The sequence below is a fragment of the Vanellus vanellus genome (assembly GCF_965231255.1).
Source record: "Vanellus vanellus genome assembly, chromosome: 13".
NCBI lineage: Eukaryota > Metazoa > Chordata > Aves > Charadriiformes > Charadriidae > Vanellus > Vanellus vanellus.
The window spans coordinates 20,804,743-20,830,766 of record NC_138918.1 but is presented as its reverse complement, the minus strand read 5'-3'; the positions used below and the strand labels follow the sequence as shown (position 1 = coordinate 20,830,766).

The 26,024-nt window shown below is 60.3% G+C and overlaps 3 protein-coding genes across 3 annotated transcripts; 2 read left to right on the top strand and 1 right to left on the bottom strand.

Moving 5' to 3' along the window:
* Nucleotides 1–2,447: 2,447 nt before the first annotated feature.
* RELL2 (RELT like 2) lies at nt 2,448–14,972 on the top strand (the record flags this gene model as incomplete). The annotated part of the gene is made up of 7 exons (XM_082489972.1): nt 2,448–2,501; nt 5,838–6,051; nt 7,740–7,805; nt 7,883–7,949; nt 8,271–8,459; nt 12,481–13,051; nt 14,931–14,972. The coding sequence occupies 7 exons, from the start codon at nt 2,448–2,450 to the stop codon at nt 14,970–14,972; spliced, it is 1,203 nt and encodes a 400-aa protein (XP_082346098.1).
* A 1,010-nt stretch (nt 14,973–15,982) lies between these two features.
* Nucleotides 15,983–21,899, bottom strand: FCHSD1 (FCH and double SH3 domains 1). The gene is made up of 19 exons (XM_082489946.1): nt 21,806–21,899; nt 21,382–21,479; nt 21,061–21,106; nt 20,108–20,181; nt 19,693–19,837; nt 19,480–19,616; nt 19,333–19,396; nt 19,084–19,212; nt 18,758–18,880; nt 18,575–18,670; nt 18,379–18,486; nt 18,146–18,250; nt 17,701–17,931; nt 17,528–17,611; nt 17,255–17,411; nt 16,953–17,158; nt 16,728–16,824; nt 16,570–16,637; nt 15,983–16,424 (listed from the first exon to the last, which is right to left on the bottom strand). The coding sequence occupies exons 1-19, from the start codon at nt 21,824–21,826 to the stop codon at nt 16,365–16,367; spliced, it is 2,049 nt and encodes a 682-aa protein (XP_082346072.1). The 5' UTR covers nt 21,827–21,899; the 3' UTR covers nt 15,983–16,364.
* Nucleotides 21,900–23,768: 1,869 nt separating this feature from the next.
* LOC309677429 (proteinase-activated receptor 3-like) lies at nt 23,769–25,959 on the top strand (the record flags this gene model as incomplete). Its single annotated transcript, XM_082490226.1, has 2 exons — nt 23,769–23,865; nt 24,935–25,959. The coding sequence occupies 2 exons, from the start codon at nt 23,769–23,771 to the stop codon at nt 25,957–25,959; spliced, it is 1,122 nt and encodes a 373-aa protein (XP_082346352.1).
* Between the last annotated feature and the right edge of the window lie 65 nt (nt 25,960–26,024).

Below are 26,024 nucleotides of genomic sequence, written 5' to 3'. Positions count from 1 at the left end.
ACCCCAGTCGCCCCTTTCTGTCCCCCACCTACCCCCCAGGCACCTCTGTCTGTCCCCTGTTACTTTCAGCCGATCCCAGTTACTCCCAGCTAATCCCAGTTGCCCACTGTATTCTCTCCTGGAACCCTATAGCTGCTCCCAGTCACCCCACAGCTTCTCCCCAGTTACCTTGACTCCCACCCCAGTTACCCCCAGCTGTCCCCAGTTACTTCCAGGTGATCCCAGTTACTCCCAGCTGATCCCAGTTGCCCACTGGACTTTCTCCTGGAACCCAGTACCTGCCCCTAGTCACCCCCAGCTTCTCCCCAGTTACCTCAACTCACATCCCAGTCAACTCTTGCTGTCCCCCACCTACCCCCTGCTGTCCCCAAGGCACCCACAGCTGTCCCCAGTTACTTCCAGCTGTCCCCAGTTACTTCCAGCTGATCCCAGTTACTCCCAGCTGATCCCAGTTGCCCACTGGATTCTCTCCCGTAACCCTATAGCTGCCCCCCAGGCACCCCCAGCTGCTCACCGGTCACCCCACTTTCCTCCCAGTCCCCTCCATTATCCCCAGCTGTCCCAATCACCCCCAGATGCCCTCACCCACACCCTCCATTGCCCCCCAGTCACCCCCAGCTGCTCACTAGCTGCCCCCACTTGCCCGCAATGACCCCCAGCTACCCCCAGTCACCCCTCTGGCTGCCCCCCACCTCCCATCCCCACAACGTGGGTGCAGCCCTCGTTTCCCCCCCCCATCCCAGCTGGGGGTGCTGGTGGGATTGGGGTGCAGCAAGTGTGGGGGTCCCTTCCCGCGAGCAGCCCCCATCAAGCTGTGAGGGATGATGGGGACAGCCACCGCTGGCTGTCACCTGGCTGAGCACCCCACCAAAGGTGCAGGTCCTCCTGACCTTTGGCAACCTCCGAAAAACAACCCGCTGGGGTTGGCAGGGAGCGGGGACAGGGAGGCACCTGCCGAGACAGGCGGAGAGAACAAAAGCCGGGCAGAAAATTGCCGTGTATGAAAAAGCAGCCATGGGGAGCGGGGCTGGGGAAAGCCTGGAGCCGGTGAGGGACGGGGACAGGACAATGCTGCGGGTGACGCCAGCGGCAAAAAACCTGTCCCCTTGCGGGCTGGAAAGAAGAAAGGCTGAAAGAAGAAGGTAGTCTCGCCCAATGGCTTGGAAAACAAATTAGCCAAAAATTGGTCCTGCAGGTCCTGGGGACGGAGGATGCTGTGCCGGAGGCAGGGTGCCCCAAACCACCCGCGATGAGACGGGGTGTCCGAGAGAAGCAGGCAAAAGGGGAAGGACCCCCGCGGGGCACGCCAGGAGCTGCTTGAAGATGGAGACCGGGGCAGATCAACAGCGGGATGTTCCCCAACTTCTCGGCGATGGGATTTTTACGCTGGGTAATAAAGGTGTGGGAGGGAAAAGCCCTCGGGGTGCAGCGAGGGAAGCTTCATGCGTGCATGGCCCAGGGTGCATGGGATGGGGCCGGTGGGGCGGGATGGGATTTTGGGTGCCATGCCGGGGCGCAACCGGGTGAGAGAACTTTTGTCAAGGCAGGATTAAATTATAGGATTATTAAATGACGCTTCTGGCTGGGTCTGCCGCTTATTGGGGGTGGGACGCTGTCCGCTCGGCGCAGCTCCTCGTGCCCTCCAGAAGTGTTTTTCTTTAGGAGCACGGAGTGAGGATGCTCCGGGGGATGTTGGGACCCTCGGGCTGTGACCCCACAGGGCACAGCTATGGTTGGGGACACTCAGAGCTGCAATCCCTGGCACAGTGAGCCTTAACCACAGCACCCCCCACCCGCCCCAGTTTAAATAAATAGACTTTTAATGTGCTGAACAACAAGGGTGTAGCAGCAAACGCGTGGAGTGCGCTGACGTCTCGGGGGGGGCACTCACTCAGTATGACGATTGCCCCGTCGCCCGCTCGGCAAGGTGCTACCACCAGATAGCGTCCGGCCGGGGCCACCGGCGCCAGACTGGGGGGAAAGGAGCAAGGAGGGGAGAAACACGTCATTGCCTTGAGCGGGGTTCACTCATGCGGAGGGTTTGCCAGCTGAACGTGCTCTCTGGAAGCCAGTCACCGCTGCGGGCATCTTCACGGGTTTTGGAGCGGTGCAAAGGAAGCATCGGAGAGGGATATTTTTAGATGCTCTTTGTGCTCAGAGAGCAAAACCACGCTGTGGTTTAAAGGCCATTAGTTTGCCAGGGATGTTAAAAAATCTTAAACGAGGGCTTCAGATTCAGGGAGATATTTGACGCGATGGGATGTAGCATTTTTGCAGAGACGATGGCAATTTTTGGGCTGAGCATCGGAGCGGAGACCCCAGGAGGAGCCTGCCCGGCGGATTGCCGGAGCCGGGCAGCCTGGCCCGTTTAGCTGCCACGTGGACAACCAGCGGGGCCGGGACGAACGGACGGTCCTTTGAGCGGGCGCGTTCGCATTGTTTGCGGGATGATGTCTGTCATAATGGCTGCAGAGGAGGCGCAGGAAGAGAATGGGCGAGAGGTAACATGGCGATATGCTGGGAGCGGAGCTGGCTGCAGGACAGGTCAATGGGGGACGGTCCTGTCCCTCCACCCTCTGCTTGGCTTCTTCATCCCCTCCCTCCCTAGCCACCTCTTGGTTCCAGCAGCTTAAAATTTAAGGGCTTCCAGGCAATGTCACGGGAAGGGACCGAAACCTCCAAAGTCTCTCCAGGATTCATGCCCGTACCTGTTAGGGAGCCCTAAGTGGGTGACCTGGAGTGGAAGGGCAGAGGGATGGTGGTGGTAAGCGCAGCAGGCAGGCAGCAAGCGGGCAGCTGTCTGCACCAGAGCTCTGGCTGGGTTGTTGTTGCATCTCGGCTTGCGTCACCTTGGCTGGTGGAGTCGTACAGTATGGGGACAGGAGCTGGGACGGGGTCAGGATTGCTGTTGTGTCTCGGCTTGCGTTGCCTTGGCTGGTAGGGTCATGCAGGATGGGGACAGGAGCTGGGACAGGGTCAGGATGCAGAGCCCACCCTCTGGAGATGTCACCAGAATCCAGCCTGCAGCCGTGTTCGCACCTCCCCAGCATGGTGTGGGGCTCAGCCCCAGGTGGCAACTGTCCCCACTGGCCAGGATGGACACGGCCAGCCTGTTTGGAAGGTGTATGGATTCACACCTGCCATGCTGGCTGGTCTCAGGACAAAGAGGAGCTGTGGCCTCTTTTTTTGGGTCACCGGCAAGGCGCTGCATGGGACATAGCTCATGGTCTGGCCCTAAAAGTGCTAACGGGGTCCTGCAGCAGGATGAGGACGGAGAAGCCTGGAGGGATGCTGAGGCTGGGGTGGTGGAAGCAGGATGGAGACTGGGGGTACATGATGCCTGGGGGGAGCATCGGGAGGAGAAACGTGATCAGTTGGGATAACCCAGCTGTGGAGCAAGGCGGGAGCAGCTTCATGGCAGCGGAACTCCCTCCTCATCCTGGTTCACCCCACGCAGGGACAGGATTTGTCCCCAGATTAGCTGCTGCGCTGTTCTCTCTCTCCCCATCCGGCCCCTCCCCGGGTTGTAGAAATGCTTTGCCACCGGATGCCATGGGAAAACGGGAATCTTCTCTCCAAGCCAGAAGGGCTGAGCAACCCGGGCTCGTTTCTCTCGGGGCGGCTGAAGGCTGGAAGTGGGGGTAGGGTGCAGCAATGCATTGGGTGGGCGGGAACACCCGGGAGGAGAAAGAGCGATTTATTGTGCAGGACAGCGTGCGTGGGCACGAGGAAAAAGGGAATGAAGTCACCATGGCCGCATCTCCCCGCAGGCCTCCACAGAAACCCAGACCTGCGATGTCCCCTGCTTGGAAGAAACAAGGGCAAGGAATAAACTTGCCTTGAAGCAGTGACTCGCATGATGTTGCAGCTTGTTGGTTCAGCATCAGGAGACCTCTCCTCTCCTGCAGCCTTAGCAATGCATGGCAGGAGCAGTAAGTCTTGCTGCCTGTGGTCTTCTCTTGCCATAGTTCGTCCGTCTTAGGGTCTGTCTCCCTGCCAGGACAGCGGACAGACAGGTGGCACCTACGATGTGGTGACCTCCTAAAGTCACGGTGATGGAAGAGGCTTCTGGGCTCCTGAGAGATGACTCCTGGTCACTTGTGGAGAGGGACAGAAGCCCTCAACATCACACAGTTGAAAGCCTGGAGGAGTTGCAGGTTGCCTCACAGCAACACAGAATGTGGTGGGACAATTCCCACAAATGAATATTTATATAGATAGACACTTAGTTTGGCAGGGTTGGGGTGGGAGGGGTGTTAAGGGTCGCCTGTGTTTTTCAAGGAGAACTGGCGGACGGTTGAAGGACTGAGAGGAGCAAGCCTAATTTGCAGTAGCAAAGGAGATTTGGGTGAAGAATCCCAGAGTGAGGATAATGTGGTGGAGATGAGGAGGTCCTGGGACCCCCACAGTGGGAAATTTCGAACGCCTTAGCCGTCCCTTTTTCAAAAAGGAGAGAGGCAGTTGGTCTGGGGCAGGGTGTTGGGCTGTGGGGTCTCCTCGGTGCTGTGATCACAGTATGAGTGTCTGCACCCCTCTCCCCCAGCACACGCTGGTGTGGGACCGGTCCTGGTCTTGCTGAATCCCACTTCCACCCCTCTGCTCTCCCGCCACTGCAGCACATTGCTCTGAAAATCGCCGAGAGCTTCGGAAAGGAGGGTGCCAGGGGAAATCGGGGCTGGCTTGCGTTGGGGCGAGGTTATTTGCCCTGGGGCGGGCAGCAGCTTGCCAGCACCGGCTTCCTTGCGTGGCACTCCTGTTTGCTCCCTGCTGTGGCTGCTGGCGTTTCCCTGAGCTTCTCTCTGCACCTTCATCCGCTGAAACTGCTTCGGAGAGATTTTTCCGGGGTTGGGACAGGCGGGTGCTCCCGTTGGCAGACAGCGGCAGGCTGCCGCCACAGCCAGAAGCAGCTTGGCTCCTTCCTGAGGAAGGCAGGCAGGCAGGCAGGCAGGCAGGCAGGCAGGCGGGAGCCGGGGGGCCGGAGGATGCTCGCCGCGGTCCCCAGCCGCAGGGATGCGGGGTTGCTAGGAGGCAGGTGAAGGTGAAGAGGAGAGCGCTGCGGAGGACCGCAGGCCCAGGTATTGCCGCCGCAGTGGGGACGGGGGACGACTCGGGGAGACCCTGCCGGCGCTGGGGAAGCGGAGCTGGCAAAAGGGCGGCTGAGCCCTGAGCCCCCCAGGGAAGGGAGACGGGAAAGCCCAGGGGAGCTGGGGGCGGAGGGAGTGAGCTGGGTTCTGCGGGAGGACGGATGATGTGGGAGCTGCTGGCTGGCTCGGCCCTCCGCCAGCCCGGCTACCGCGGCTCCCTGCCTGCCCTGCCTTCGCCTTTGCCGGCGGAGGCCCTCAGCCGTGAGTAGCGAGGGATGCAGGGGGGGGGAGCGAGCCGGCGCCGCGCGGTGAGGATGCTCATCCTTCCCGCAAGGGCGAGCGGGGTGATGCCGCCTGCCGCAGAACCCGGGGGAGGCCGGGGGACCCATGCCCTTGGGAAACCCGCCTGCAAAGGGATGGGGGAGCACCGCAGCCCGGGGCCAGGCGGGCCTGCAAGAATGCAGCCGCTGCCACCGCTGCCCTTGGGATGCCTCTTGCCGGCTGTGTGAGGGGCACAGCGGTGTCCTTGGGAGACCGTGCTGAGCCACCTCCAGCCTGCTCTCTCCTCTGTGGTGGCCCCCCTGCCATGCCGGACCTTGCAGGGCAAGAGGTGAGCCCTTGGCAGCCCACCCTGAGCCGGGAGGTGGCTTTTGCCCAAGGCAGGTGGGAGGAAGAGGAAGAGAAGGATGGGCATGGGGAGCCTGGCAGGGGGTGAGCACCAGGGTCTCTGATCCACCTTCCCCCTTCTCCTAGATCCGCATGTCAGACCAGAACAGCACCGACGATGGGGAGTCAGACCCCCAGCACAGCCTGTCTATGGTCTTCCTCCTCGTCCTGGTCTTCTTCATCATGGGGCTGGTGGGTTTCCTCATCTGCCATGTCCTGAAGAAGAAGGGTTACCGGTGCCGGACTTTCCGGGACGAGCTCGACCCAGATAACAAAGATGTGCTGGCAGAGCTTCAGGCCAGTGAGTGCTGGGGCGATGGGGGTTCAGTGGGGACTTTTGCCACCTTTTGCTGGCATGGACTGATGCTCCTTAAGCACGCTTCTGGGATGTGGGCTGGGGGAGTGAGCGTTACCCATCATGCGCCCCTGGGCTGAAAAAAGGGATGGGGCAACGAGAGTAATGAGGTATTCCCCAGGGATTGGGAGCACATGGCCCGGAAAACCCCTCTGATCTGCTGGCTCAACAGGCTGGTGAAGTCTGGTGGTGCCAGGGAGGTGGAAGCCAATATCTGGCCCTTCCCAAAGCAGAGTTATCACCAAAAGATAATTCTGATGAGCAGCCAGGACCTGCTGAATCCCCAGCACCTGAATTATAACCCACATCCCCTACAAGGAAAGCATCCCTGGCCAGAGCACGAGCTGTCCCTCTGCCCTTTTGGTGTTAGGAGGTTCAGCATGGGGCCAGCATGGTGTTTGCTATCAGTCATGTGCTCTTCTAGTCCCTGTTGTGGCTCATGCAGGCCAGAGGAATAGGCGTGTTTCCTTGGGATCTCTGCCACCACCTTTAGGGGTTTTTCCATCCCTTCAGGCCATCATAAGCAGCTCTTGGGTAGCAGGATCAAGAAGTCAGTGCAGCATAGAGAGTGGGTGCAAGCCAGAGCTCAGTCCAAGCAAGCTCTGTCATCTAGTGTTTTCACAAATCTCTGCTGAAATGGAGAAGGCATGTTCTCCGTCTGCTTCCTCACCTGAAAACAGCCAAATGTTGCTACATAACTCCTCTGGCCCCTCTGTGCCATCGACAGCGCTCAGGAGGGTCAGCATCCCCCACTGCCACTTCTTGTGCACAGGAGGGAAACGTGGCTCCCCCAGCTTGCCCACAGATGCAGCGGGAGCTTCCAGACGTCCTTGGATGTGCTCCTCTGGCTTCAATAACTTGGCTGCACATGACATGGAGACAATGGCTGAACCTTCCAGGATTGGCTTTGCCTGCTGGAGTTGCCACAGCCCAGGGAAACATCTCTGTGGGCTTCCAGGAGAGCAGCAGCAACCCCTGACCATGCTCTTTGAAGCAGCTGCCTACCAGACCACAACTCTGACCTGCTCACAGGAACATATAATACTGCAGACTGGGCTGAAGGTCCAGCCAGCCACCTCCTACCTCCAGCAGTGGCCAGAAGCAGGTCGCGATGAATACTGGGGATGAATACCACAACGGAGCAGACACCGAGCCAAGTTTCCCCAGCATACTCTTTAAACTTCTAATAGTGTGTAGCTCCGGGGCTTCTTCCATCAGAGATGGTTTCTCTGTATTTAACAGGCCCCAGTGGGTTTCTTTTCTGTGAACTTGTCCCGTTTACCCTTGGAGATTTTTAGCACCCGCAACATCCTACACCCAGGAGCTCCAGGCCTGGACTGTCCCCATGAGGAACCTTCTCTTTCAACTTGTTTCGAGCCTGCTTCCCACTCATTTCATGTGAGGCTTCCCAGTTCTGATGGAGCAACACCCCCCGCCCCCTCCCTGCACACATGGCTGCTGTTTTAGCCATTTCTTTTCCAGGCCAAGGGATCTGGTGTTCTCCAGGGACTTCCCAGTATGATGGGGGACACACAGCTTCTCTGACCTCTCTGTCGACGTGGCTGCTCCTGGAGAGGGACTGGCGAGCTGAGTATCTGAATCCCAACCCTCAGTGCCACCTTTTCTCCTTTCAGATGAAGAGGAGGAGCTGAACGAGGACACTGTGGAGAAGATTGTGAGATGCATCATCCAAAATGAAGGTGAGCATTTCCTAGGGTTGGTCTGAAGACTTGCTGACCACTTTGGCTGACGTGTTCCCTTTTCCCTCTCTCTTTAGCAAATGCAGAGGCCCTCAAGGAGATGTTAGGGGACAATGAAGGGGACATCCCAGTGCCAGTGCCCAGGTGAGAGAAGCCTATACCATCTTGCAACTCTTGTAGAGCGAGGGCAAAGCAGCCTTTGGGTATCACCTTGGTCTGCAGACTCTGCAGCCAGCCTCTTTCCAGCTTGTTATAAAGCATCTTCCCAACAAGAAGTCCCACTCCCCCAGGGGCTGTGATGACTGTCACCCCACCATCAAGGGGAATAGCCCTTCCCCATTCCTGTCTTCTCAGGAGGTCCCCTCCAGAGCTGCTGCTTCTCAGGGCTTGCTGTAGTGAGGCTGCACCAAGGTTGGGAAGTCTCCTCCAGATAACACAACCTGTCATGTCCTTCTCCTATTGCAGCCTTTGTCCTCACCGTAACAGCCAGGATGGGGGCCCACCACATCACCACACAGTGCATCTAGGCTCTACGCAGGCCCCCTGCATCCACTGCAGCAAGAGGAAGAGGCACCCACTGCATCGGCAAGGACGGTCCAAGGATGGCAAAGGCAGGATGCATCCTGGAGAGACCACCGTCTTCTCAGTGGGCAGGTACTTAAATGAGCTTTGCCAGACATGGTCCATCTGCTGATGGCCTCTTGCTCTTTCTTGTTTAGAAGCCCCATTAGTAGCTCTACAGCTGGAATTCCCAAGGAACCAGGTGCCTCCTGCACCTGGAAATGCCTGTGGTATGTGGCAGGCCATGACGCACTAGTGGCTTACCTCCTCCTTCTCCGGGAAGGTGACTCAAGCCTGGCTTGTCCTGCTGACTCAGTGCTGGGCAAAGCCCCAAATCCATGTCCCTTCAAAGCCAGCTGTCCCAGCTATGTGCGATCAGGGCTCTTGCTGCCCAACAGGGGCAGTAACCCCAATTTTAGGGATCTTGTTAGGAAGGGGAAGAGGTGACAGCAGGGCCCAGGTGTAAGCTACCAGCCACCACTTTCAGAATGAAAGAATGGCTATGGTCCTCCAGGTTGTTGCCTGCAATGATGACTGTAATTACATGTCATGGGAGGAATATAAGAATAGGGGAGTGTACCCAATACTTCCCACAAATATTCTTCCGGTCCCCACCTGGTTTCACCTCAAGGGACTTCCTGAGCTGCCTGTGGTCTCTGTTAGTATCTTTAGTCAGTAATCTTTAGTACAATCTGCAGGCTTGCCCAGGTTGCCCCATTCCCCAGCAGAAAACATGCACAAGACCTCTAGCAAGGTCTTCCAGGGCTCATCTCTGTACCACCATGGTGACTGGGTCAGGGTGACAAGCAGTTGCTGCTCCCTGGATGGCCAACCTGGAACAACACAAAGCTCTGCTGTGTTCAGATCCCGCAGCAGGTCTTCTTGCAGGGCCTAAGCCTTGATGTAGCTTCATGTTGTGGTCCAGAGACACAGTCCTTTCACGGTGATGTTGAGCCAGAGTGGGCATCAGGGTGTGCGGGTTTTTTCACTATCACAGGTAGGACTCTCAATAGGGAGGTGAACTGAGGGCTTTATGGGGACCTGGTAAATGGGAGAGACATGCCAGACCTCCCCACGTTGAACTCCAGCAAAGATCACACCTTCTGGAGACTGACAGCTTCTGGCTTCCTCTTTGCCCATTGCTGTCAGCTGTCCTTGGTTTAAGGGGTGGTGTTTGGTAAGCCAGATCTCTGCACAATTGCATATTGATGGCTAATCTCATTCCCTGGCCAGTACCCATCTCCGTCCACTCCTCTGTGTCCTCCGTCCATGCTCTTCTCAGTCTCCTCTCACTCAACTCTGAGTGCTGGAGAAAGTGGTCTTCTTTCCTAAAGGCACTTTCCCTCAAATCTTGGTTTCCTCTCTTTATCCTTAATATCCCATGTCACATTAGCTTTTTCCAGGGACAGTCACTATATTTCACCAAGGTTATATTCTAAAAGTTTCCACTTCCTGAATCTTCTTGCTGTGAGGTCCAACTGCTATGGGGCCTACAAGCCCATGAGGTACAAAACTACCTCCAATTTCTGGTTCTCATTTCCAAGCTGGCCCCTTTGCTCTTTCGGATCCTTGGATGAGTTTTCTGGGACTGCCCTTGCTGTGTCTTATTTACTGTGAATATCCTCATCGCACAAAGTACCTCGATTCATGACTGATCCTACATACAAAAGCTCCTTTAACCCAGCTCTTCTGTTGCAGTCCTCAGTTCTTGTTCCTCTCTTGTTTTTTGCTATTGCTTTTGTTTTGGACACAGTGGTTGAGAGTCCATCCCCCTTCCTGGTACCTACAGCTCATTGACTAAGTCTGGTCCCCAGCTGGTAGGCACAGGCTCATCACTGAAGGAGTGGAAAGGAGTGAGATTAGTGGAGGTCCATCAAGATGACCAGGGGCTGGAGCATGTGGCATGTGAGGAGCTGCCGGGAATGGCGTTTATCTAGCCTGGAGAAGTCTAAGGGGGTGGAGGGAATCTAATTCCTCTCTAAAACTACTCCAATGGGTGGGAGGAGTTTAAACGAAGATGGAGCTAGACTATTCTCAGAGGTGCACAGGGAAGGGCAAGAGGCAATGGCCAGAAGTTGCAGCAAGAGAAATCCAGATAGCCCTGGGACAAGACCCAGGGGAGCGGAGGGATCTCCATCGTCAGAGATTTCCAAAACCTGACTGGACAGGGTCCCCGGGCAACCTGATTGAAGGTGGGAGGTGGCCCAGTTTCAAGCAGAGGGTTGGACTGGAGATCTCCCAAGGGCTTTTCCCACCCAAATTTTTCTATATTTCTGAGGTAATCAGGATTATATGATCTGTACTCTCATATTATTGAATGATTTACCATCTGCCTTGGGGCTTTCCCTAAGCCAGTTGTCAGTGGCAGAGCACATCCACCAAAGCACCTGCATCTGATCCTCCATCCTTAGCCTGATCAGCCGCAGCGTGTCACATCCTACAGAATCAAATGCCTCAGTGATGCTGACCAGGCAGACAGCCAAAGCTCTCCTGCCTTTACCCTCACCATCCGGAGGTTGGTTACGTTACCTCTTGTGCCCCCTCCAGTCCGAACCTTGCATGCTCCTTTGAATCCATTCCTGGCTCTTCCAGGCTGACATTGCTCAATGGCATTACCAAGAAATGACCCTGCCACTCAGGCCTCCTCCCCGTCCCTCTTTGGGACTGGAATGTTCTTTGGTGTTCCTGAATCACAGTGCTGGTGCCTTGTCTCCAAATATCTGGATAGACCTGAAAGGTCACATTTGCTGCTGCTTGGCCTGACCCGAGCAGTCTTGTGGGTACCTCATCCAGAGCTGGAGCATTTCTCTTCTTGATCCTTCCAATCACGAGCAGCATTTCTGACTGCAATGGGCCTCTACTGTCCACAAACTGATGCCTGGTCTTCAGTGTGGTGGTGGTCTCCTTCATCTCTGGCATCTGTTTTTATATCTTGGACCTTTCGTCTCAGCTTCTTTCTTCAGAACGGCCATACTATCATACCTTTGGGTCTTGTTCTTCTTTCAACCCCAGCAGTGCTTGAACTTTGCTGCTGAAATTATATTTTAGCCTGATGCTGACTCGCAGCTGAACCTCAGCAGAGCCAGAGCCATCTGCGGCTTCTCCGTGTGTGACTCAAGTGCAAGGAGAGCGGTTGCTGGGTGAGTCACGGGCTCTGTGGTGGGATCAGTGTTCTTTGCCTGGTGGACACCAGCTCATGGTGGAAAAGATTTCCCATCTGCTGGTCCAGCAGTGGCTTGTATGGCTTACGAAGAGCATCACAGCGTTAGTCACAACCAGCTCACTTGCAATTCAGGCTTTGCCTATACGTTACCCCTCACAAATCTCAAGGTTATGGTAGATCCCTATCTTCTCTCTTCTTCCTAAGTGCAATATTGCATCACTGCTGATTATAAATGCAGCCTTTGTGGGTGTCAGACTGACTTCTCCAGCTGTTCTCCTGCCTACACTGGAGCTCTGAGCTGTTACCTGGTGGAACCTTGATGAACCACCTAGGCACCATCCATCGCTCCAGGGGACGGTGTACAACGTGATCTGGCAGATATCAGCCAAACAACTCCTCCTGCCTTTGGTCCCTCTACCAAAACCCTGCCCCTGCCCTCACTTTGGGTGCACTGTCTGCCAAAAACACTGGCTCTCGTTCCCCTGATAGCAGTCAGTCACTGGGTGCAATATCCATGCAGCTCTGCATGGCCATCCCTTCCTCGGGAGGCTCAGACAGTTTGCTCACCTTCTGAACTAACACCTGAGTTTCTGTACAAGCTCTTGTTCATCCAGGTTGCATCTTGGAGTATTTCTCGGAGTATTTCCAAGAGCTGTAACTCATCTTGCTGTGAAGAGGACAGGCTGGCAGAGTTTGCACCAGCCAACATCTGGATCAACCTTTTAATCCTTCTCTATTTGTTTTGCCAAAAATGAAGGGGAAAATGGGGTTAAGTCAGTCCGGGCATGTCTAGAGTGGGGGTCGGTGGTGTTGAACGGGTCTGAAAGGTTTGGAGATCAGCACAAATCGATGACAAAGAAGGGAGATCTGAGGCTGGAGGTGCAGACAAGCTGGAAATACAGCTGGGGGAGAGGAGGGAAAGGATTTTGATCCATCCTGCCCCCGTTACAGGTTTCGTGTCACACACATCGGGAAGAAACCCACTTTCCACGAGCAGCAGGATGGTCCCCTGCCTGACGGCAGCCGGGAGCCGAGCACGGAGGAGCTGGAGCACAGCAGCGACCGGCTCCAGCGGGAGCGGGCTCGCAATGGGACTGTCCCCACCGGTGGCCTGCAGAACGGAGCCGTCCAGAAGGGTACCCAGAGTGGCAAAGGTGGGGAGCAGAGCCGCTCCTCCACCCCAGCCCCGAACACACCAGCCAGCTCTGGCACTCGTGACAGCAGGCGGGCAGGCAAGGGATCCAGCGTGGCAGTCTCGCTGCAGGATGCTGGCACTGCTCCTAGCAGTGCAAGCCGCCAGAGGAAGCTCCTGAGCCATCGGGTGCTGGGAGGGTCAAGTCGCAGCATCCCAGGAGAGCTAGTGCAGGAAGGAGGCAGCATCTGCCTGGAGGAGACCGGACTGGGGTCGGCAGATGAAGTGTCAGATATTCACGGGAGCCTGAGTCTGCACGAACAGCCTGATGAGTTGGGAAGAGATGACAGCAGCAGAAAACAGCCCGGATTGGAGGACATGAGGCAGCAGGTAGGTTCCTCCTCTTCCTCATCCCCATGTGGTCCCCTGGGCTGGAGGGCTTGAAGGGTTATGGCACAGCACCCCAAGTCCCGCTGCCAACAAGATCGACCTGCCCAAGTGTGGCTGCATGAGCCGCGCAGTGGGGACAGGCAAGCCTAGGCTTGCATCAGGTTGACTGCGGCGTGGGGACTTGCCCCATCCTGCCCATCCTATTTCTGCTTACCTTTTTTGATTGCCTTTTCCCATCCGTTTTCTAATGTCTGAGGCAAGCAGAGTGACCATGACAGTTCCTACCCTGCAGGTACCCACACCACGAGGGAAAAGGCAGGTCACGGCTTGACTTGCATGGGAGATGCTGCAGACCTGCTGCCAGCTGCCCCTTGGGCAAGGGATGTGCTTTCCTTTGTGGCTGGGCTCTTTCGGGACATCCATTGGGATGATGTTTTATTAGCCTGGGGGAGCCCTACCACTGCACATAGCTTGGTCTCTCCAAACCTGTAGCCTCACTGCAGTATTGGGGTTCAACATAACCAGCAACATACAGGCAGGGACAGATGTCTCCAGCAGCTTTTCTTGCCTTGAAGTCTAGGAAATGGTGAAGCCAGCTGGCCATTTCTTGGTTGTTCTTCCATGCTCCAGAGGGGCCAGTGCTGGCTGTGCTCAGAGAGGACAGCCCACCCTGGCTGGAGCTCCCAGCGCCCTGGTATCTCCCAACCTTCCCACCTGATCACCTTGCTGGAGGTGCTAGAGCGCTCCAGGGCAGCACCGGTGAGGACACCATTTGCTTGGACATCGATGGTCCCCCATTTGGAGGATTTGCTCCCTGCCACTGCCTCCGGGCTGTTACCACTGAGCAAATGATGCTGTCGGGGATGATGGCAGACATCCAACATGTTCACTCACTCGCGTGCTTGCCTGTGGTCCTGCACTTGGGGAAAGATGATTTTCATGGAAGGGGGCTGGGGGAAGGCACCCGGTGGAATGTCACCCCACTGGGGCTGCCTGCATTGAGCAGCCCCAAGAGCTGACCCCTTCTCACCCCACAAAACCAGCACCAGGGCACACGTGGCAAAACCCTTGGAAGAAAAAGGAAGCAAACCGTCTGCGTAAAACTCCCAGAGCACTTCAAAGGCAAGGACATTCCCTGGGGCTGGCTCTGCTGGAGCTCCATGGGCCAGACGTGGCACGTGCCAGCATAGGAGAGCCTGGGGAAAGGTGCTAAGCTGAACATAGGCCAAGGAAGAAGCAGGAACCTGCTGTGTTTATTGTTTCCCTCTTTTCTTTCTGGTGGCTGGGCTGTAAGGTTTGAGCCGGTTTGTGGAGAAGGCCAGCCCAAGGCAGCCAGGCAGGGCAGAGCTGATGGGCTGTATCCCTTCTCCAGAGACTTGGAGAGGTGGTGACAGGTCCTCCTTTGGCCCACCACACCTGAGGTGATGGCTGTGGTCCCTCTGATCACTGAGGAAAGAGTTACATGCAGGGCAAGCCCAGGGACATGGCCTTTTTTCTCCTCTTCGTCTGTCCCCTCTGCGGTGCCAAGCTCGTGCCTCGGACCCTGCAGTAGGCTTTAGTGTGCTCCACAACATGGGGTCCCAGGAGAATGGTGATGACACCACACTGGGACATCTGTCACCAACCCCTGGCACCACTCGGACTCTTCCTCATCCCCTATGTCCCAGCCGGGGCCACCACGAGGGTTGTTAGCTGCTGCTGAACATGTCCTGCAGGTGATGGGGAAGGGCAGAGAGATGGTGCTCAGGCTGTAGTCAGCTCCTGGAGCCTCAGCGAGGTTCTGCCCACTGGCCCATGGGTTACTGCTGCAGGCCACAGAGACCCCGGCACCCCACGCCCGCGGGAGCGCTGACATTCCCATCCCTCCTCCATCCCACAGGAGCCCAGCGCCGTAGTGCAGGACCGAGGAGCAACCGTGTGACGTGAGTGCTCATCCCCAGCCCCTGGGGTGATGCCTGGGGAGGGAGTGGGAAGGCGCTGGCAGTGTCCCTGCCCTGGTGGGTCACAACCTGGTGATGGAGAGAGGGTGAACCCCTTCTCCAGGAGGGTGGGTTCCCAACACGGCAAGTCCTCTTGCCAACGTGTCCAACCACAGGCAGCGATGCCAGTGGGGAACCACGCCAGCTCTGGGCAGACATGGGGCCTGGTTGTGGCTGGTGGGGGATGCCACAGCCTTGGGAACGAGCTCCATCCTGCCCCTCTCCTTGCAGCTCCTCTCCGCTCCTGGCTGGAGCACGGACGGGAGACGCGCGGCCCTCCTGGCCCCCATGCTGGGCTGGGGTCTTTGCCGCGGGGGGGACGGTGGGGCAGCCGGCCCCAGGCGAGCAGCTACGCGCTTGGCATGGCCGGAGCGACGCGCCGACGTTACAGACAACCACACTCGGCGCCAGACCTCATCCCATTGGCAATAGGTACCCGACTCCCACCCAACACACCCGCCCCGGAGACACCCACCGCCCCCTCCACCAGGGGACCCTCAGGCCTGGCAGGGGCAGGACAGCACCCAGTCCCTGCTGCCCACCCGGTCCCCGCAGCCTCCCCAAGCACTGGGGGAAGGATGCATCAGAGGGGGCTGCAGCACGGGGGCAGGGATGGAGGCAGCGGCTCGAGCCGCCCCCCACCCACCTGGCACGTTCACCGCAAAGCACAGCTCCCTCCCCTTCCCCCCCGTCACCAACCCCGGGCATCCCTGCCACGCAGAGCGGTCACAGGCACAAATCCTGCACCGGCAAGGGACCCTGCAGGTCCCCAGGAGATGGTGGCAGAAAGAAGAGCCCCTCCAGCCCCGTCCCGGCAAAGGAGGGGTGGAAGCCCAGCCCCCGGGGGGGAGGATCGCACCCTGGCTGAACCAGCGGGCAGCCCCAGTGCCCGCGGTGAGCTTCGGTGCGTAACCGCAATGTACATAGACAAGCTAAAACCATTAAAGCTGCTGAACCCCTCGGCGGACTCAACCGGCTTTATTGGGGCGCAGCCCCCTCCTGCCTGCAGGGAGATGCCCGGAGAGGGGCTGGTAGGGTCCCATGGCTGAGCCTCCCCCACCCTGAGGAACCAGGGCTTGGGGGTGCATGAGCGGTGGCGGGATGAAGGGGCAAGAGCTGGGTGAGACGGGACCCGATACAGGGGCTGCCAGGATGCTCGGTGCTGTACAGGGATGCAGGATTACTCCGCAAGCAGCGCAGGGCAGGATGCGGCCCCCAGAGAGACCAGCTCGGAGTACGGGGCACCACCAGTCTCCGCTGCCAGGAGAGAGCCCGTGGTAGCTCGGGCGAAGCTTTTTGGGGAGCGGGGAGGGACACGGGAGGGACATGCAAGGTCAGCTGAAGTGCAGCTCGGGGTCAGGGGCTCTGCCGGGCGGCGGGGGGGGTGCACGGAGCTGCGGAGAGAAGAGAGGAGATGCCGTGTTGACATGCCGAGGCTGCTCGCCCCCCCTCCAAACCCCCTCAAAGCACAGGGGTGGCACCATCCCCCTGTTACAGGAGGACTGGGGGCAGGTTTAGGGGGGCAACAGCATTGCTTACCGGCCGGAGGCGGGTGGCTGCCAGGTCCGGAGAGCTCTGCCCGCTGCCCGTGCCATCCTGCCGGCCACCTGGAAGGGCCCGGCAGCTCAGCCCAGCTCTCCACATGCCTGCCCTCCCACCCCTAGCCCCTTTTCCAGTCCCCCAGCCCCAGCACTCACCTCCCAGCGGTGTTTCGGGAGAAGGGCTGGGGGCCAGGCTGGTCCCAGGCACGAGGCCAGGGGGGGAGAAGGGCGGTGGGGACGGTGATGGCAGCTCCTGCGAAGACAGAGCCAGGATGGGTGGGAAGAGCAGGGAGGGCATCCACCCACCAGCACCCACAGCACAAGATGGGGTGGGGGAGCCACTCCACGCTGAGGGGATGCAGTGACCCTTCTGCCACCCACCTGCCCGGCTGCCTCTCGGGCCCCGGTGAGCTCCTCCACCACCAGGGAGGGGAAGACGCCAACGCGGCCATCAAAGTCGCCTGTCCAGAAGCCATCGTCCACCTCGCCGGGGGCGCGGGGCAGCACCCGGATGATGGCCCCTTCGGGGAAGCTCAGCTCCTCGGGGCTCTGCCCCTCATAGTCGTACAGGGCTCGCACCAACCAGGCTGCGGGGAAGATGGGGTGGGGGGCTCAGCATCCCCCAGGCACCAGCCCCGCACATCCGTCCCCCTCCCCAGGGGAGGTGACACCCCAGCACCTACCTCCGGGCTCCAGCACCAGCTCTGCAGCCATGATGCTGGAGAGCTGGCGGTGCAGGGCAGAGGGTCCTGGGGGGTCAGCCCCAGCCCCTGCCTCGCCGCCCAGGGACAGCAGGTACTTTTCAGGGACGTAGCCGATCTGGCCCACCTTGTTCCGAGCCTGAAGGGACAGAAAACGCATGATCATCCCAGCCCCGGTGGTGGGGACAGCCCAGGGGACCTCTGAAATGTGTGTCCCCCCAAGCATGGGGTGGGGGGGGCTCAGCCCGCTCCCACCTTCACCCACTCCTCTGCGTCACCATCCTCGATGACTTCCAGCTCCTCGCCCTGGGCGATGGACAGCTCGTCTGCCTGGCAGCCCTGCAGGGGACAGGGGACAAAGTGGCAGGGAGGGCTGGGGGTGCCGTACCTGGGCAGGCAGGACAAGGGACAGGCAGCCACGGCCGTACCTGGTACCCAAAGATGACCCGGCAGGTGTAGGGGTAGGTGCGGGCAGCTGGGCCGGGCTCGTTGTCCTCGTCCGGCTCGTCACTGTCCTCGTAGTCGTCAAATTCGGCCAGATCCAACCCCGTGGGCGCCTCCTCGCCTGCCCCCACCATGGCCCCTGCCAGCCACGTGTCCACGTCCAGCCCCGCTGCCCGCAGCAGTGCCAGCCGTGCCTCCGCCTTCACCCGGCTGACCTGGGGACACACACACAGAGTCAAGGTCTAAAGGGGACACCTATGGGGTAGGGGGGACAGCCCAGCAAGCCCCATCATCCCCCAGTCCCCAGCGTGGTTGCCACAGTGGCAGAGCATCCTCAGCCTCTGCCATCCTCGCATCCTTCTCCCTGGGGGTGACAGACCTCGAAGCCACCCCAAAGCCTTCTGCTTGGAGGCAGGGGGTACGACGCACCTCCGCCTTCCGGATGTTTTCCCTTGCTTCTTCCATCCGCCGCTCCACGGCGGCCGCCTCCGGCTCTGGGACCTGCTGCCTCCTAGCCTCCAGCCACTGCAGCACCTGGGTGGGCACTCGCAGGTCAGTGGGGTGGTGGGAGACCGGGGAAGGAGGGGGTAGGGAGACCCCCTGCTTGATATTTCACCCCCACCCCCCCCCCCCAGTTCTCTGTGGGGAAGGACAGCACGGACCTCCTCGCTGTGCGCCTTGTTTTTGCGGTCCCGAGCCACCCTCGTGGCCCAGCGCCGTGCCTCCTTCTCCAGGCTGGCCCCGTCGTCCCCCGGTGGCAGCAGGGACACCTGGGCGAGGACAGGGTGGCTGAGAAGGGGCTGGTTGTGCGGACCCCCGCCTTGCCCTAACACCTTCCCCCCACCCCTCCCCACCTACCTCCTCCACCCCAGCGAGCTGGAAGTGCTGCTCGGGGGCCAGGGCGAAAGTGGGGTGGTCCTGCAGGAAGAGGAGGAGGTCCTGCTCCCGGCAGACCTGAAGCAAGGGGAGCGACGTGGGGGGCGTGCTCACCCGTCCCCTCCTGCCCCCAAACTTCCCTGCACCCAGGATGGGTGTTGTTACCCGCGCGGATGCTTCTGCAACGCCCTGGAACCAGTCCCATGTGGCCCGGCAGGTCTCCACCTCCGTCCGGCTGGCCACCGCCAAGTGCTCCCGCAGCCGCTCATAGAGGTCACCGTCCAATGCCTGGAGAAAAACGGGTGGGAAACCCCCTCCCCAAGCACTGCCTGCATCCCCCCGGGGAGCATCCCTGACCCCTCAGGGCAGCCAGCCCTGTCCCAGCACCAGCGACCCTCCCCGCTGCACCCCCTCGCAGCGGCAATGGGGGAGATGCTTCATGTGGGACCCCGGGGAGGGGATACGGGGTGGGGGGTCCGGGCAGTTCCTACCTGGATGGCAGCGGGCAGCTCTACCCGCCGGTAATGCTCCAGGTGGGCTGTGGCAGACACCAGGGCGAATCCGTACTCATTCTGCACCCCCGCGAGCTGCCGCGAGTGCTCGGCCAGCCGTGCTGAGAACTGCCGGGATGGGGAGAGCCGGGCTTGGCGATGGGGTGAGGGTCACCACCCCATGTCCCTTCCCATCCCCCCCCGGCATCCCTGTGCTTGGGGACCCCGCTGGCCTCGCATGCTGCTGACCTTGGCGCTGAGTTTTTGCAGGCTGGCCTTGGTGTGAAATATCCTCCGGTCGCTCTTCCGGAGCCTGGGGAGGTTGGGGGATAAGGTGGACACCACACCATGGCCACGGCAACACCCCACCCCCCCTCCATGGTCCCCTCCTCTCACCGAGCCTCCACGTCGGCCGCCTTGTCCTTGGCCACCTCGCTGCTCCGCTGGAGGTGAGTGAACTGCTTCTTCGCCTTGTCCAGCTCCTTCACCGTCTCCAGTAGCTCCGCCTGCGCCTTCTGCAGCCGCTCGATGCCCTGCGGGGAGCGTCAGCCACAGGAGGACAGCTGTCCCTACCGCCCTGGCACAGGGGCCGCATCCTTGTCCCAGTACCTTCTTGAGCATCCGCTCCTTGGAGAGACGGGCGGTCCGGGCAGCCTCTGCGGCGAGGGCACGGTAGCTCTCCGAGGCAGTGACACGGACCTGCCCGGCATGCGCTGTCCCCTCGATGACGCCCTTCCAGACAGCGACCGCACTCCTGCAGGCGCAGGGGTTAAGGCAGGGCAGGGCACTCTCTTGCCTCCCTGCCAGCTTTTGGGGACACTGGCAGGACAGCCAGCACCCCCAGCCCCCCTAATCCCCTCCGAGTCGGGTACCACATCCTTGGGGATATCCCACCCAGGGCTGCAATCCCGAATCCTGGTTGGCGTTAGGCATCTCCCAGTTGGGAAGGCCACGGCTGGGCGCTGCCAGCCTCAGCCCCTCGTCCCTGTCCCTGTCCCTGTCCCTGTCCCTGTCCCCAACCTACCTCGAGTCACCGGCCTCGGCACGGCCCCGCTGCCAGTCTCTCTTCACAAACTGGCTCGCCAGCCTCTGCAGCGCCTGCAGACAGACCCATCATCACCAGCATTCCCCAGCACCCCACTGTCCAGCTCCGGGGCCCAAACTGGGCTCCCCCACACTGGCTTGCCACCTCACAGGTGTCCCCAGAGCAGGGGACACCCCCCCCTCCCCCCCCAGTGGCTTGGGGTCAGCAGGGACCCCATCACGGTCCCCATGGGAAAACCTTTTTGGGGACCAGCCACCACCACGAGAGGATCCCCCTCCCACCCCAGCTGCAGCTTTTGGGACAGAGGAACAGCAAGGGGACACCAGAGAGGGACACTGGCTGCAGAGGCAGAGTAGAGGAGCCCCCAGCAAAGCCAAGCACAGCAAGACCCCAACCCTGGGGAGGGTGGTGTGTGTGTCCCCCCAGCCTGGGGTGGGGATATAGAGGGAGCAGGGTGTCCCGGTCCCCAGCTGCAGGAAGCGGGGTTGCCTCTCTGCTGCAGGGTGTCCCCAAGGGATGCTGTGGGGATGTCTCACAGAGGAAAATTGACATTTAAGAGCAGAGCCCTGCGATGACCCAGCAGACAGCGGAGCTGAGCGATTTCCTCCCCCCTGCAAGATTTTCCCTCCCGCCCCCAAAACACCCAAGGTTCGGGCCATGCTGTCCTCGGCAAAGCCCCCCAGCGGGTACCCTAACGTGGTCGGTGTCTCCACGTCCCCCCAGGACAGGGAGAAAGCTGAGCCCATCGGCCACTGCCCTCGGTGGCCGGCATGGAGCAGCCAAGCCCCATTCTGGTCAGAAATAATTTCCACCGCTGCCCATCGCCTGTGTGGGGCCGTCCCCCACTCTGGAACACCCCGCGTGGGAAGGATGGAGCTGGGTGCTTGTGCCTCACCGGGCCATCAGTCCTGAAACTGGTGGCATCTCCTTACCTGCCCATACTCCCTGTCGATGGCGGCCCTCTGCTTGCTGTAGGACCTGCGGGGAGAGGGCACATGGGGCAGGTGAGGACCCACTCAGCGGGGGGCAGGGAGGGGCCACCACTGGCACCACCACCCCGCACTGGGATGTCCCCATCTGGCCACCCCGATGGTTGATGGAGCCCATGACCTCGACGCGGCAGGCTCAAGGTGAGCCGTGCCTGGCAGGCTGGCCCTTGCCCCATGCATGGGATGAGCTGGCCGGTCTCAGCTCAGGGGGTGGGGGAGTCGGGGGTGGGCAGGGGACGGGGGGGACACACGTGGGGACCTTACCTGATGTCCTCCAGCAGCTCGGCGTCCCGCTGCTGCTTGCTCTGCAGGCCCGAGAGCTGCTCGAGGAGGTGGACCCGCACCTCCTGGGTGAGCTTCACCTGCGGGATGGCACCGCTCAGCACCCGGGGACCGCTGTGGCCGGGGATGGGGTGCAGGGGACATGTAGCCCCTGCCGGCCCCGGTACCAGTCCCCACTGACCCCACCTCCCTGGGTGCCACTGCAGGCGCCGGCAGCCACCGCCACCACCCAGCCGGGGCCCCGCTTCCCCAGCCCGGCTCCAGGTCCGCCGGGGGCGGCTCCCGAGCCCGGCTGCAGGAGCCTGCCCGGGTCCGCCGGCACCGACGGAGGACCCGGTCCCGCTTCCCCCCGGTGCCGGTGCCGCCTCCGGGACCCTCCCCGCTGCCCTCTTAGCCCCGCTCTCACCTTGCGCGGCGGCGGCTGCATCGCTGCACTCCGTCCCCGGTCCCCGGTCCCCGGTCCCCGGTTCCCGGTTCCCGGTTCCTGGTTCCCGGCCGCCGCCGCCGCCGCCCGGCGTGCGCGGAGCCCGGAACTGCCGATCCCGGCCCCGCCCCTCCCCCCGCAAGGCCACGCCCCCTCCCCGCTGACTCGCCCCCTCTAAGCTCCGCTCCCGACACGCCTACTTTAAAAAGAAGCCACGCCCACCGCTGTGCCCCGCGCGCCGCCTAGTGGTCAGTGCCGCACGTCCCACCCGAGCGCTGGGACACGGACACGGGGGGAAACATGGGGACCCAGGGATATGGGGACATGGGGACATGGGGACACGGGGACACGGGGACACGGGGAGATGGGGACACGGGGACACGGGGAGATGGGGACAGGGGGACATGGGGATATGGGGACACGGGGACATGGGGATATGGGGACATGGGGACATGGGGACATGGGGACACGGGGAGATGGGGACATGGGAACATGGGGACACGGGGATATGGGGACATGGGGACATGGGGACACGGGGAGATGGGGACACGGGGAGATGGGGAGATGGGGAGATGGGGACACGGGGAGATGGGGACATGGGGATATGGGGACATGGGGATATGGGGACATGGGGACACGGGGAGATGGGGACATGGGGAGATGGGGACATGGGGATATGGGGACATGGGGACACGGGGAGATGGGGACATGGGGACACGGGGAGATGGGGACACGGGGATATGGGGACATGGGGATATGGGGACATGGGGACATGGGGATATGGGGACATGGGGACACGGGGAGATGGGGACATGGGGACCCGGGGACCCGGGGACATGGGGACGCGGGGAGATGGGGACATGGGGAGATGGGGACATGGGGACCCGGAGATGGGGACACAGGGACACGTGGACACGAGGGCACAGGGACAGGAGGAGACAGGGAGATGGGGACATGGGGAGAAGTGGGGACACAGGAAGACATATGGACAGTAGGGACATGGGGACAAGGGGAGATGGGAAACACAGGGAGATGGGGACATGGGGACACAGGGACGTAGGGGCATACAGGGACATGAGGACTTGGGGACACGAGGACACAGGGACCTGTGGACAGGGGGACACAGGGACAAGGGGAGATGCAGGACATGGGGAGATGAGGACATGGGGACACAGGGACATGGGGGCATATGAGGAAACAGGGACACAGGGACACAGGGGTACAGGGACACGGGGATGTGGGGACATGGGGGCACAGGGACAAGGGGACACAGGGAGATGGGGACATGGGGAGAGATGGTGACATGGGGACATGGGGACACAGGGACATATGGACAGTAGGGGCACAGGCACAAGGGGAGATGGGGAGACGGGGAATACAGGGAGATGGGGACACAGGGACACAGGGACAAGGGGAGATGGGGAGATGAGACGGGGACACAGGGACACTGGGACATGGGGACATGGGGACATGGAGACATGGGGACACAGGGACAAAGGGAAACAGGGAGGTGGGCACATGAGGAGAAACTGGGACATGGGGAGATGGGGACATGGGGACACAGGGACACGGGGGCACAGGAACAAGAACATATAGCTCCACCTGCCCACTGTGGTTCACAACTGTCTTTCAGCACTGATCTTATATCTGCTTCCTCCTCCTCGCAGTGTGCTATTGCGTGCCAGCAGATGGAAACCACCCGTGACGTCCCATGAGTGCTCAGCGGCGGTGACAGTGGGTGGTCATCTCATGCTCCCTGCCTGCCGTCTGGCCGCTCGGACCACAGGAACGTGGGCAGGACGTGGACACGACGTAGAGGAGAAAGAGGAAGGGTGCCAGCGGGGAGGGGGCTGGTGCCTGTCCTGCCGTGGTGTCACACAGTGGGACCAGCCCTGCCTGTGACATTTGTGCAGACCCAGCTTGGCACAGAGGCCACCCCACCGAGATGTCCCGGCTGGTGCTTTTGCCTGGTTCTGCTGCTACCTGTGTCTCCCTCCTGCTCTGCTGTGCCTGGCTTGGCTCAGCCACCCAATTCTTCCCGGGTAAGTTCTTTGATGGGGTCTGGGAGGTGATGGAGCAGGGCAGGGAGGCTTTGCTGAGACACCTCGACATTGTGTCCTCTGATACTTGGAGGGCATAGCTGGGTGTCACGGTGAAAGCTCAGAGCACCACTCTGCTGCCTTCCCTGGGTGCCCATGTTGAAAACCTAAGTGAAGACCTGAAACCCTGCCACCCTTTCTCCTTTTGGCAGCAAAAATCAGGTTACTGCTTTCTTAACTTGAATTTCCTCTGTCCCCTGGATGCGGAGAGGTGGCAGAGGTTGTGGGAAACCTGTTGGATGTAACCAGGGTCCCCCGGGGCTGGGTGTCCTGGGGATCACCTGAGTGGAACTTTTGGAATTGGGGGTGACATGCAGGGGAGCAGAGCCCAGCTGTGATTTTTGAGAAGGCCAGAAAGGGGATTTGATCGGGAGTTGTTTTGTCTGGTGCTGTGGGATCTTCCTGTTCTTTGCTTTTGTTCTGAGCGTGCAGTGTAAAGCCTCCGACCACAGCAAGATGGGAGGAGTGCGCAGCCCTGGCTGCGGTGGGGGGCTGAGCTGGGGAGCTGGCCAGGAGAAGGAGGAGGAGGAGGCAGAAACCCCAGTGGGAGAACATCTCCCATCTTGGCATGGGTGGCCATACCCCAACCTTGCCCTGGCGTGGGTTTCCTGTCTGTCCTTTTGATCCCGTGGGGTTGTGGGGGGGACCCATTGAGCTGGGCTCTGTAGGAAAAGGGATGTTGGCAGAGCCGTGTGTCCCCGCAGTGGCGTGCAGGAGCAGAGCCCGTCTGGGCTGTGAGCAAAGCGCCCGTCTGGGCTGACACCGCTGCAGCAGCACTGCCAGGAGAGCGGCGCAGGCAGCAGAGGATGTGGCGAGGCTCCGCACAGCGAGGGAGGCAGGATGTTAAGGGATCCCATGACACGAGCCGCCCCTGCCATGGTGCAGGGAGATGCTACATCCTGCATCTGCTGGTCGCTCTGCAGGGAGGGGTGATTCTCCTGCATGGTCCCGAGTCGGAAGGAGCACTGGGAGGTGGCTCTGGGACCAACCTGATGCCTTGTGTCCTCTGCAGTGCGTGGTAAAGGGCGAGTCTTGATCCCCCTCGTTCCTCAAGAAGAAGCCAAGTGCCCCAGTGCCTCTGTGGAAGGTTTTCTCAACAACACCCTCACCACTCGCCTCCTCCCTGCCCTCTACTCTGTGGTCCTGCTCGTGGGGCTGCCAGCCAATGCTCTGGCCTGTTGGGTTCTGGTGATCAACTTCAGGAGATGTTCCAGCACCCTCTTCCTGCTCAACCTGGCCTGTGCCGACCTGCTCTTTGTCCTCCTGTTGCCCTTCAAGATCTCCTACCACCTGTTGGGCAATCACTGGCTCTTTGGGGACTACCTGTGCCGCACCATGGTAGCCTTCTTCTATGGGAACATGTACAGCTCCATCCTCTTCCTCACCTGTATTGGCCTGGAGCGCTACATCTCTGTGGTGCACCCGTTCCTGTGGAAGGGCTCGAGTTGGACATGGGGCAAAGCAGGTGTCTGTGTGGCAATTTGGCTGGTGGTGGGGCTGGGCATGAGCCCTCTGCTTTTGCACCCCCAGATACATCATATCTCAAGCCTGAACATCACAACGTGCCACGATGTCCTAGAAAAGGATAAGCACATGTTCCTTGTCTACTATTTCCTCTCCCTGGTGGGGGTGGGCTTTGGCTTGCCCTTTGTGGTCATGACCATCTCCTACAGCTGCATCCTGGTGCGGCTGCTGGCCAAGGGGAAACGCTATGGGCAGTTGGTGCGTGTCCTGGCCCTCGTCCTCCTGGTCTTCCTCCTCTGCTTCACCCCCAGCAACGTGCTGCTCTTCATCCACTACATGCTGGAGGCCACAGGGTGCCACAACATCACCTACATCTGGTATGCCCTCGCCCTGGTGCTCAGCGCCTTCAATAACTGCTTCGATCCCTTCGTCTACTTCTACGTTTCCAAGGATTTTCAGGGCTGGGTCCGGGATGCAGTCAGCTGCTGCCTGGGAGGGCTCAAGACCTCATCGGGGAGGGCTTCGGAGAAGACAGCCTTGCCCCTGAGGTCCAGCGAGCAGAGCCAGCTGTAGGCAGGGCCAGGCGGTGCTGGGCTGTGTCCCCTTGCCCCGGGGAGGGGGGATCCTGCAGTGTCCCA

Bases quoted from the DNA above. Each gene is read 5' to 3' on its own strand.
- FCHSD1 (XM_082489946.1), bottom strand. From the start codon at position 21,826: ATGCAGCCGCCGCCGCGCAAG. The intron at 16,638-16,727 runs GTGAGTGCTGGG...GGGCCCTTCCAG, and splicing joins TCCCGAAACACCGCTGGGAG to GTGGCCGGCAGGATGGCACG. The intron at 16,425-16,569 runs GTAAGCAATGCT...TTCTCTCCGCAG, and splicing joins CAGCCACCCGCCTCCGGCCG to CTCCGTGCACCCCCCCCGCC.